The sequence below is a fragment of the Procambarus clarkii genome, chromosome 5 (genome assembly GCF_040958095.1).
Source record: "Procambarus clarkii isolate CNS0578487 chromosome 5, FALCON_Pclarkii_2.0, whole genome shotgun sequence".
Classification (NCBI taxonomy): Eukaryota; Metazoa; Arthropoda; class Malacostraca; order Decapoda; family Cambaridae; genus Procambarus; species Procambarus clarkii.
In genome coordinates this window covers 1,497,430-1,509,844 of record NC_091154.1, presented here as the reverse complement: position 1 = coordinate 1,509,844, position 12,415 = coordinate 1,497,430, and the positions used below count along the sequence as shown (strand labels likewise).

The window sequence follows — 12,415 nt, the reverse complement described above, 5'->3', positions numbered from 1 at the left end:
GACCACACCTAATAAAAGAAACATTGGATAGCAACGTCATCAGGGAGGAGGAAGTAGAACTTCGCCTAATAAAAGCAACACTGGATAGCATCTCATCAGGGAGGAGGAAGTCCACATCTAATAAAACTGCTATAGATGCAGCAAAGGCTGAAGGGAAACACCAGACATAACCATGGCTAATAAAAGGACACAGGGAGCTACTTTGTAATCAAACTAGAACCAACAAAATACTGGAAAAACAAGAATGCTATGATATAGAAAAAGGTAACTGCAGGAATAGGGTCTAAGACCTGAACATATTTTCACCATTCTACATTATTACTCTTCTTTAATTATACCTAACCCAACCTGACCCAGCCCAACCTAACCAAAATGAGAGAAAATATTGTATTTTATACAAGGCATACAAACTGTGTGATGGCATCGTGTTGTAATAATTTTAGCCCAGTTCAGGTTTTAGATTCTATTGAAATGTAGTGCCAATATTCAATGGGAGACAGGAAGCCCTAAACTACAGTCTGAGCCTCACTAATGTGTACACAATACATAGAACTCGTGTCTTACATTGTGAAGGTTTTGTGCCATTTAGGTCTTGGGAGCCCGGGTCGTGACCAGGTGGTTGGGTCTACCCAGGCACCACAAGACCCAGTCATCAAAGCCAACCCATAGAATATATTCTAGGGAATATATTCTATATATTCCCTAGAACATATAGAATATATTCAGCCCCTTTCCACTGATTTAGTCAGTGGGGGTGGGTGGGTGATTCACAATGGGAGCCAAATGCCTTTTAATCCTCAAACTGCAAGGGGTCCAAATGGCTTCAACACCCACAGGTGCAAAAAAAAAAAAAAAAATTAAAAAAATTTTTTTTTTAACCCTTAAACCGCACAAATCATTTTCGCGGTTTAAAAAACATTTTCTTGGTTCACTTGACTGTTTTCCGTACACACACTACTGCCCCCACCATCATATCACATTTATCCACCAAACGCATGTTGATGTTATAGTCCAAGACACAATCGGGGTTACCTTGCCACTGTCCAACATTGTACCATTGTGAATGGTGGTCAACATGTTCACTTCACGCCTGTCTTTCCACTGCACTGAAAGCATTGCACCCGTTTTCCTTAGCTCGCAATCACCAACCTGCATAGCAGTGTGAAACACTGACATTTCCCTTTGTTTTGCCTTCTCTGTGCCACACACTCCAGTTCTATTATCAAGCAAGAACCTAGTTAGCAAGGGACTGGTATAATAGTTATCTGTGTACAATGTGTGGCCCTTGTTCAGATATGGTGCAAGCAGTGACTTCACAACACTACCTGAGAAGCCATGTTGGTCATTAGCAGGAATGTCTACATTTGTACCCGTATACATTATCATATGTAACACAATTCCTGTTTCACAGTCACAGAGTACAAAGAATTTCAATCCAAATCGGTGGCGTTTGGAGGGAATATACCGCTTGAAGGCAAGACGTCCTTTGAAAAGCACAAGGGATTCGTCAATCACAAGCTTCTGAGCTGGTACGTAGAAATCCCTGTACTTTCCAATAAGTTCATTCAGGACGTGCCTTACCTTCCAAAGTCTATCATCATCATTCCGGTCTTCATCATTTGCAAAATGAAGACACCTGAGGATTATCACAAATCGGTCTAAAGACATATATTTGCCGAACATCGGTATTGGAACAGTATGGTCTTTGCTCCAATAATGGTCAAGTACGTGTTTGACACAATGTTTCATCAACATACACAGTGCCAAAAACACACACATTTCACCTACAGTTGTATCTTTCCATCGCTGTAAATGTGAAAAATCTGATAACTCCTCCTCATCAATGAGATCAGCTGCATATTTGTTTGTTTCCTGAACAATATATTCCATCAGCGGCTCATCGAAATATGCAGTAAAATAGTCCATTTCACACATATCTGCACCTTTATCAGGGAAAAGGACTGTAATCCCAACATCTGAATTATCAAACACAGGAATTTGTGGAACAAAATCTGTTCCATCACTCCACACAAAAACACCTGGTGTCTTTTGAGAGCCAATAGCGGCACCACGGCGAGGAAACCGTGGACCAGGAGCTGAAGCAGGTCTAGGAACAGTAGGGGCAGGCAGGGACTGTGACGGAAAATTACTTGATGTTGAGGGTCTTTGTTCATCAGCGTCCCCATGTGGTGCCATGCTGTGCTGCATGGCTGGGCAAGATGCTGTTGACGCGACAAAATGTCGCTTGGCAACACCACACACTCCACTGGCACTAACACCGAAACTATTATCCGATTCTAAGTCACTAAAACCGGAAAATGATTCACCTTCCTCAAACTCGTCGACCAAAACATCAATATCCTGCACGGTAGCACATGAACTGTGGGGTCTGGCACGAAGGGGAGTCGAGTGAGAGCGAGGAGGCATGGGCGAGATGCTAGGCCTAGCCCAGGTGGAGCCAGCATGTTCACACTCATCGTCGGTCGTATCCACCTCTGAGGGCCGTGTGTAATCATGATCAAAGTCCGAGTCGTCAATACCAGATTCATCACCATCCAGGAACAAATTCTTATTAATTTCGTTCTCGGTCAGAGGTTGAGAAGAACGTCTCGTCGAGCGGGAACGGTCGTTGGAACTTGATGCGCTCGCCATGGTGTCCGCCGGGTAACTGAGGCCTCTACACACTGGCAGCCTACGCAGGATTTTTTCCCAGGTGCCTTTGTTTATGGTCGGGTGCGGCTCACTGATGACTACCCCTATCCCACGCGGGGCGTTTAAATTATAGCGCTAGACACGAAAACAGCTATTAATGTATTGCGCGGCTTTGGGTTTGTTACTGAAATCATCTATATATGTATTGTGAGGTTTAAGGGTTAGTAGGATCAATGGAGCTGACCCCCAACCCACCCATGTTGATCACATACCCTTCACCAATACCTTGCAAAGTTGGGAAGATGCTAGCATAGCATCTGGCCTCCAACCTTTGACTGATGAGACAAGACAGACATTCTTAAACAGATTAAATTTTCCATCATGACACCTCCCACGCTTCATGATCTAGGACACACCCCCCTAAATTTTTCACATACAGCAAATTTCAACTCTGAACTTGCACGAAGTTTTCAAAGACAATATTTCACACACAAACCAAGAGAGAGATGACTGTACTGTGTTATATACATTCTATTGATGACTGTGTTGATTACTTTGATTTAGGAACAGCAAAAACTATGGATATGTTGAAAATCGGCTAAGTAACCTTAGTTACACCTGGTTCACTAACATTAACATTGGACAAAAGATCGACTGTAGCGATCCTACCTTGCAAATGTTGATGAGGTGGTGGTAAAGATGGTGCTCTGGATGTGCTAAATGTAGTGGTTGAGGTAGCAGCAGGACCATCAATGTCAGCAGCCAAAGCATCGATATTGTCAAGACCATCGACGTCAGCAGCCAAAGCATCAGTATCGGCAAGACCATCAACTTCATCATCCATACCATCAACAGTGGCAGGACCATCATTTGCAGATTTTTCAGAGCAGCTCACATATTCAATTGCTGAGGGCTCATCTTGTAATGCTAATTTGCTAATTGTTGACTTTCTGGTCAAGGACAAAGGTTAAAATTAGCAACAATTGCCCCCATCCCCCACCCCCATGACAAACAAACTTTTGGAAAACTAAGTTACTGTATTTGTAATATGTTGCAAAACAGTAAACAAAACAGTTTGCTTACTACAAAGCCTATTAATCAATGTTGCTATTTTTCATTTTTTTTTGGGGGGGGGGGGGAGGGGGTGTTATATGATGAAATCATGTGTTGTTGCTAGCTGCAGAATAATGAATAACTGGAAGGTTCCATAATGCAAGAAAATAATAAATAACTAAAAAATAAAAAACTAGCACACACAAAAAATGGACCAGGCTCACAAGTACCAAACCTGGATTGTATTTAGTCAGACTCTGGATAAAACTCCTAACCAGTCAATAATTAATTTCACAGAAACTAGAGTTACATCGAGCAGGGGAACACTGTGTTGAAGTATGAACAAGTCTGCATAGCTATGGGATCGAACCTGCATCTTGGGATCACCAAACCTGCGTCCTGGGGTCACCAAACCAGCATCCCGGGGTCACCAAACCAGCATCCAAAGGTCACTAAACCTACATTTTGGGGTCACCAAACCTGCATCCCAAAGGGGAGTTTTGGATGCCACTAAAGGAAGCGGTGTCTTGAATGCCACTAAAGACTAAATGCCAAATGAATACCACCAAAAACTAAACATAGTTACAAACCTGCTCGAGAACTTCATCTTCATACTGTACAATAGATGTTTCTTCCGCCTCTTCTTCTGCAACTGTTTAGGCACTAATGCTTTCCTTATTAATTCACACTCTAATGCTGGATCAATTTTCCAGAGGGTTACACCTTCCTCATCTTTCATTTTTGGGACTTTGACGAAGAACTTGTAGCAACAGAGTGCAGGACGCACGGTTTTCTAAGGAAGACAAATACAATCACAGACTGCTTACTTGCCTCTGACCCAAGTTGAATTAAAGTTTATATAGGTATAATTACAGTACACACAAAGCGATGAAGTAGCTAAAGCCATTCTCACCCCCATTCAATTCAATGTGTATTGAATTTATTGAATATTGTGATGTATTTACAGACCACAAACAATCAACATATTACTAACCATTCTGGGTTATAAACATATGAACATCTTGTACACAAGCAATATTATACTAAATGTGATACCCTGATTACTTCACAACAAAAGTCATATCATCTGAAATACTGTACTGCACCTTAAGCCCAAAATATTTGGAAGCTAAAGATACTACTTCTGAATACTTTATAGTAATTGCAAGTTGTACAATAGAGCCTGCACATATGAAACTTCCTGGGCTTCTCTCTCTTTTCTGGCGTTTCTATTTCCCCATGAGACTCACTGGATGATTTCCTCACAAGAAACCTGTCCAATGATCACCTCTCATCTATGACCACTCCAGATTCTGGTCCTGTTTTGAAAGGCCTGCATAAGTCCAGAGGACTGATAGTTTTGCAGTCATTTCTATGGTACCACAGCCAACCCAATGGGCACCGTTGGCTGAAAGCGACAGACATTACATAGTAAACAGTATGTAACGTTGGTCACTTTCAACCAGTAATGCCCTCTGGGAATATACCTGGAAGCTACCAAGGGCAAACTTTTAACCAGTAATGCCCACTGGGAATATACCTGGAAGTTACCAAGGGCAAACTTTCAAGCAGTAATGCCCACTGGGAATATACCTGGAAGCTACCAAGGGCAAACACTGTACACAACAATTATTTCATTACCTCCCATAAATGATTATTTAAATTGAAATACGGGTAGTGCTTCACAATGTAATCATGTATATCCTTCGCAGTGCTTTGTCTGTTCGGAGCATTAGCAATTGCCTGAACACACAGCTGCCAAATGACATATGGAGGTTTTGAAAGACACTGAGCTTCTGGGCCACTCGATTCATTCTGGGGATAAGAAAAAATAAGAGAGAAGTAAGTACCTCAATCAAATATATATTTTACAAAATCTAAATCCCTTTTAGGTGTCAGGTAAAACCTATTGATTTCATCAAAACCGATTTAAAAAATTTAATCAATCATCATCTATATTTCTTCAACGTTTATACATATAACTACAGATAAATATATTTTAGAAAAAAACCAGCGTTGAATGTAACGAAACGCCATTTTCTGGGTGAGTCCCGGAGGCTCCCCGGAGCTATCCAGGCTGAATGGATATGTATAACTTTCTGGCATCAGTCAAAGTGCTAGGAGTTCTTGCCTACCGGGAACCACGAGCCAGAACCTGGCCCCCTCAGAGAGGCACGAGGAGCAATGGTCTATAGAAACCCCCTTGTGATTGGGAGCATTCTATGTCTGCCATCGACCGGGACAGGTACCCAGAAAGGTAGGCGCCTCAAAACAAACCCCTATTCTGGTGAAATTATTGCTACCGAAAGCCGAACGAGTGGACAGAACTCCCCAAACAAAATTATCAAACTAGCATGATGTCATCACGTCGCTGCGCCACCGTCTGCGCAACCCCCCCCCTCCCCGTGAGGGGGAAGGGGGAGCCCCAGACCCTCCACGCCGGCAATCCAACTGGCAGTTCTTAGGGTGGATGTCAAAAGACGCGAAAACGCCACCGACCGGAGGGAGGGAGGGATGCCGGGGAGCCTCCGGGACTCACCCTGAAAATGGTGTTTCATTACATTCAATGCTGGTTTTTTGGGGGGAGCCCCGTCGGCTCCCCGGAGCTACCTTACCAAAAGATAAGTAAAACAGGGAAGGAACCGGGAGGCGGATACCACACGTCCTAACTGAACAACCAAAACCAGAGACAAAACAAAGACCAAAACGAGAAGAAAAAGACCACCCAGGCCAACGACCAGGACGGCCCCAAAACTCAAGAGCAGGTCAGAGGGGAACAACGCCCAGGACAGCAAGTGGAATGGAGCAGAAGGAACCGCAACACTGACCGTAAGCAGGAGCGGCTCTGCCAGCACCACCCAACATGAGGTGACAGGACAATCCCAGACAACGGTCCCAGAACAACCCCGAAGGGAAGACAAACCAACCCTATCAAAGACCGAAGGACCCTTCACAGTGATAGGAAAACCAAACACCGCCCCCGAGACGAAACACGCAGGTGGGAGACCAATAACGAACCCACCTGTGCCGACACAAACGACGAGAAACGAACACCACGATCGAAAGTGCAAAACGCGAATCTAAAAACAGCGACCCCGCAACACAAAGGAGCAACAGAATCAGCTCCAGCAGGGAAGAAGGATACACGCATCCCCGAGGCATCCAAGAGGAGAACTACTGAGGACGAGAACCGCAGGAAAACAAACACACCCGGACCGGAAAAGGAACAAAGAAAAACCGAAACCAGGACCGGAACCCAGCAAACCCAGATCCAAGAAAAGGAACCAGGAAGGAAGGAGCGGCAGACCGAAAAGTCCACACCCCCCCCCCTTCCACGGACAGCGCAAGCCGAAGCCTGCAGAAAACCACACAGAAATCGCAGGAACTCGGTACCAAAACGGAACACCGGAGAAGTCCAAAAGCAGGACGTGGAACATGGACAGAGGTCCACCGGAGCACCAAACAGGATAATCAAGAAGCACTGACCCAGATACACAAAAAGTGTAGCATGGGGGAGGAAAAACTGAATTAGGTAAGGAAAACCACGAATACGGCCCAAGGAGCGGCCGGGAAGGAACGCACACGACCAACCACAAAATGTGTAGAGGAGCGCGTACATACCTGAGGGACCTTACGGACAGCAGGGTTATCTTGAGGTTCTTGAGATGATTTCTCCCTCGGCTATGTGAGGGTGCAGTCAGGCACCGAAGATAGGCAAGGAAAGTGGCCAGACAGGGAAAAGACCCAGGGGTCTACAACGAAAACAAAAGCACCGAAATGCGGGGCAGAGCCCCACAGGACAACAAAGAACAAAAGATGGACAAAAGGCACTAAAGACACGTGCAAGGTGACCAAACACCACACTAAACACCCCAGTCAGGAGCCATCGACGCAATCCCGCCAAGCGGGGAAGAGTAAACAAGGATGGAACAGTGAACAAGGGTGGCGGAGGGAGTAGAGTATCCCAAGAAGATACTCGCTCCAAACACATGAGCCTAACTAGAGAAGTAAAGCTCTACAAAGTACCAACGATGGAACGCAAACCGTTCCGTACGTCCAACAAAAAGTCGTGCCATCCTGTGGAGAACTGAGGCGGCGCCCAAGCATATAACCAGCAGAGTAGCGAATAATAACTAGTCTACTGGCAAGTGTGGTCTAGAACAGACATGCGAGACACCGTACCGACACTCAGAGCGCCCAACCCGCACCAATGCCCAACAATGATCACCCGCAACTACTGTATATGCCACAAAAGATAAGTAGTTCCTTAGTGGTTGTGTGTATTGACCAATCTCCACGAAACAATAGAAACTGGGATAGTGGCACACGCCACCCGTGCGGCACATTGTGGGCACGAAACAATAGAAACTGGGATAGTGGCACACGCCACCCGTGCGGCACATTGTGGGCACGAAACAATGGGCATAAAAGGGATAAGCTCAGAATCAGGAAAGACCGGAGGAATGATCGGCACGGTAACAGGCCCAGTGATGTGCGGAACTAATTATCACATAACGTGGTGGTGGGGCCCCACTATTGGTGCAAGGGCAGGTTGGACATGTAAGTGAGTGGGAATGTATGTTAATCTTCTTGATTGAGTAGCTGTTCACTTGAGACAGTTAAGCAAGTCCCAGCTGTGTCTGGGTACAAGTGACAGGATGAACAACCCAGTGGGATTTCTTCCTATTGGGGAGTGGTGTACATGCTGCCATGGCGGTGTGTCCACTCACAAGATGAGTGGCGCTGCCCAATAAACTCGCCCCTCGGGGCAAAATTTAATTTCATTTAGTAGCTGCCTCGCACGGGCCAAGAGGCCCTCCGCAGGGCCACAGTACTTATGTCCGTATGCAGATACGCACAAGGGGACACAGGAGGTAGTGAGCACCCAAAGGAGCCACGGACACTAAAAAAAACCCGATTAATGGCAGAGGGAAAGGAAGCGAAAAGCACCAAAATGCCATGTGGAGGAGGCAGACGCCACCCACAGGAGCAAACGTGAAGACAGAGCCTAGAAGGCTCAGGAAACTGCCCAACCGTCAACTGACAGGAGAGGTGGGGCCCAAGAGCCAGAGCTCAACCCCCGCAAGCACTACTAGGCAAGCAACCCACCAAAAGTGAGAACCAGCACTAGGCCGACAGAAGCACCAGACAAGACAACCTCACCTGCAGAGCAGACACACGACCGTGCCACAACACAGGTGAGCCAAGTAACATACTAGGAGCAGCGCTAAAGGGGTGCCCGAAAGCCATGCATACTCGAGGCAGTAGACATAGTATGTACCCTTACCTGAATAAAATGCGAGGTGGAAGGAAAAAGACGGCCAGAGGTGCGCGCCCTGCAGAAGACGAAACAGTACAGAGAAAGAACAAAGTGACACCCCCAGATATAAATCCAAAACACCATCAGCATCCAGAGGGCCACGACTGGAGGGAGAAATGAGCAAGCCGTAGAAAACCATGAGAAACGGCGCGAACACACGAGCATGCCGCCCGTAAACATAACGCACACCGCGGCCCCAGCACACGAGGTACGAAACGCACCACCCGTCCACTAGGAGGCGTGGCTCGTACACCAGGTGGACACACAAATCGTACACACAACATACAGACATCGTACAAACACCAGGAAGGCGTGCGGAACGAAGACAAAGAACACCGAAACTGGAAGTAGAGACGACACGAAAACATAACAAGGCGAAAACAAAGCGAAAGAAAACAGATGATGGAAGGGAACCAACAAGGCCGACAAAAGACCCGATGGAAACCACATCGAAAATCAACAGACGTTCCAATAATATTGGAAGGCACGAAGAGACTCGCAAACCAACGAGAACCATGATAAGCACCCCTGACCAAGGAACATGCAGAGCCAATGATACGAAGCGGTTTAGACACTATGTACTAGGTCAATATAGAAATCCATCAATGTTTGTTTCACACCTTGTATGGATGTACCTTACCTGAACACATTTTTTTTTTTTGTGAACAGCATCGCGACATAGGAGCGAAAAGGGTAAGGAAAAGGGGGGTGAAACACACCCCCAGGAACGACGGGACCGACGAACCCGAAGGAACACGGAACCGAACCCAGGGAGGGGTATACCCGAAAACAACAGGAACACAGAGGGAAGGAACAACCCCACTGAGGAACTGCCAGCTCCACACCAAAGGTACAAGGACCCAAGAGGGGTAAACGGGGCTGAGGCCCCCCAAGTAACCCCTCCCTAACCCCGGGAACCTCTACGGCATGACCCAGGGCCGAGCCGCACCCCCAAAGCCCCAGCTTAACAAGGAAAAGCCGGGGCAGCCGTGCAAACACTAATGAAGGGAGCCCACTGGTCAGACCCATACAGCATGGCTGGAGGAACCGACTCGAATGCCTCCGCCACCACCCCGGAAGAGGAAAACCCCCGAGACCGTCCGAGTCTCAACCCAACCAGACCCTGCCCCAACCCCGAAACCCTCCTATGGTTCGGAGCAGGAAGCAAGGGAGAAAGTGAGTACAATAGAAGGGGGAGGAACAAGAAGCGGAAGGAGCCAGAGCCGAAGCGACCCCCACCCCAAAGTCCAGACCCCAACCACCAAAACGGGGCAGCCTCGTGGCATCCGGGGCCGCAAACCAAGAGCGTTGCAGCAACACATATCCAGCAAGCAACGTCGCAGCCGCCTGCACCCGATTATCAAGACCAGTGGCCTGGGTGAAGGAGAGCGCGTACCGACAACAATCATCGGACGACTCCGGGTCACAAGAACAAGGACCCAACAGGCAGCATGGCGGAGGCACAACAGGTGAGTGTCACCCTGAGACAAGGGGACAGATCAACCGTCAAACTCGCAGGACGCGAGGGGGACTCCAGGGACACACCTAGAGGACCACGGAGCCCCCGTGGGGTTTCCCAGGGCCCTTAGCCTTTCGTAGACGCTAAGGGAAGCCCAGGCAGGGTACCGCGAACCGGCGCCAAAATCTACCAACAAACTGCTGAAGCTGAACCCCCGGGACGTGTCCACTCACGGGGGCCAAGTGGGGAGTACCGCCAACAGAAGAATTCGAAAGAAATTCCCCTAGAACAGGAAAAGGGGACCATAGTAAAAGCAGACCCCCCACCAGGCAAAAACAAAAACAAAAGAAAAACCCCGCAAGAGGACAATGTACCCAGGCGGAACAGAGCCGGCCGCTGTTAATGGTGAAAACTAGCTGTGCAGTACCCCGCGCCCCACCAGTGATGAAAACTACCACCTACCCAGAGACAAACCAGGGCAACAAAACCCCAGCCGACTCCAAGGGCGGCCCAGTACCGAGCAGTAAAGGACACAGCGGACGGTGGCGCAGCGACGTGATGACGTCATGCTAGTTTGATAATTTTGTTTGGGGAGTTCTGTCCACTCGTTCGGCTTTCGGTAGCAATAATTTCACCAGAATAGGGGTTTGTTTTGAGGCGCCTACCTTTCTGGGTGCCTGTCCCGGTCGATGGCAGAAATAGAATGCTCCCAATCACAAGGGGGTTTCTATAGGCCATTGCTCCTCGTGCCTCTCTGAGGGGGCCAGGTTCTGGCTCGTGGTCCCCGGTAGGCAAGAACTCTTAGCACTTTGACTGATGCCAGAAAGTTATACATATCCATTCAGCCTGGATAGCTTCGGGGAGCTGACAGGGCTCCCCCCAGAAAATATGGCAAAAGGAATTAAAAAGTTCATCAGTTGATTCCCAGACTGTTCAACAAATTAAACCAACAGTAAAGAGTGTAGCCTACTCAAATATATTTGACAATGGGGGTAAAGAAAGGCCAAGAAGGAATTAGCGTGAACAACAAACAAGAAGTGGCAGGAAATTAGACTAGATGGAAGCAGTTAAGTTTGTGGGCAACTCGCAGGAAACACATTAAACCTGGTTATACACAGTGGTGGCGTCATGCTCTAAATGTACCAATAGAGAGTGATGCAGCCATCTGAATATGATGTTGCAGTAGGTCATGTGGAAGATTATGATGTAAAGATGAGTTATTTGAGAATCCCTCAATCTTTCTTATATTGCTCTCTGATGTACTCCTGGCTAATGCTTCCCTACCCACAAGAAAGCAACAAACTGAACACTTCTGATATTTATCCATGATGATATGATAATAGTATCCATGATATCATCATGTAATTCACAATTAACTGAAAAGTTTTAAAGTAAAGTAGTTGATAAATAAATAAATAAATTACCCAACTATTATTTGCCTTTATTTACCCCAATTAGCAACATCAATATCTAGTGGCCACGGAAGCAGATCGATCAAGCAAGGAAGAGGGTCGCTCGTGAAATTACATGTGTAACTCACGAAAGGTGGCAGATGGCTCAAAGAAGAGATGGTGACTCACATAATGTTGGCTCGAGGAAGGTAGCGATTCGCTCGTGGAAGATAGTGGTTGGCTCGTGGAAGGTAGTGGTTGGCTCGTGGAAGGTAGTGGTTGGCTCGTGGAAGATAGTGGTTGGCTCGTGGAAGATAGTGGTTGGCTCGTGGAAGGTAGTGGTTGGCTCGTGGAAGATAGTGATTGGCTCGTGGAAGGTAGTGGTTGGCTCGTGGAAGGTAGTGGTTGGCTCGTGGAAGGTAGTGGTTGGCTCGTAGAGGAGCTTCCCATTCCTTGCCCTGTTCTCTCTACTACCTGGAATGATTCATGAAACTATAAAATGGGAGCCTTGATTGATAACTTTTTCTAACAAATGCAACC

The 12,415-nt window shown here is 47.0% G+C and overlaps 1 protein-coding gene across 6 annotated transcripts in view; it reads right to left on the bottom strand.

The window, feature by feature from the left end:
• LOC123764483 (uncharacterized) overlaps positions 1–12,415 on the bottom strand; it is a 126,832-nt gene that overhangs the window by 77,376 nt on the left and 37,041 nt on the right. For 5 of the 6 annotated variants that reach the window (XM_069337969.1, XM_069337974.1, XM_069337987.1 and 2 more), the window contains exons 8-11: positions 12,065–12,349; positions 5,347–5,520; positions 4,296–4,498; positions 3,322–3,602 (exon numbers count right to left, since the gene is read on the bottom strand). In XM_069337969.1, coding sequence (XP_069194070.1) covers positions 3,322–3,602; positions 4,296–4,498; positions 5,347–5,520; positions 12,065–12,349 — 943 coding nt within the window. The remainder of the gene's footprint in view (positions 1–3,321; positions 3,603–4,295; positions 4,499–5,346; positions 5,521–12,064; positions 12,350–12,415) is intronic. The other variant, XM_069337984.1, reaches the window with a different exon arrangement.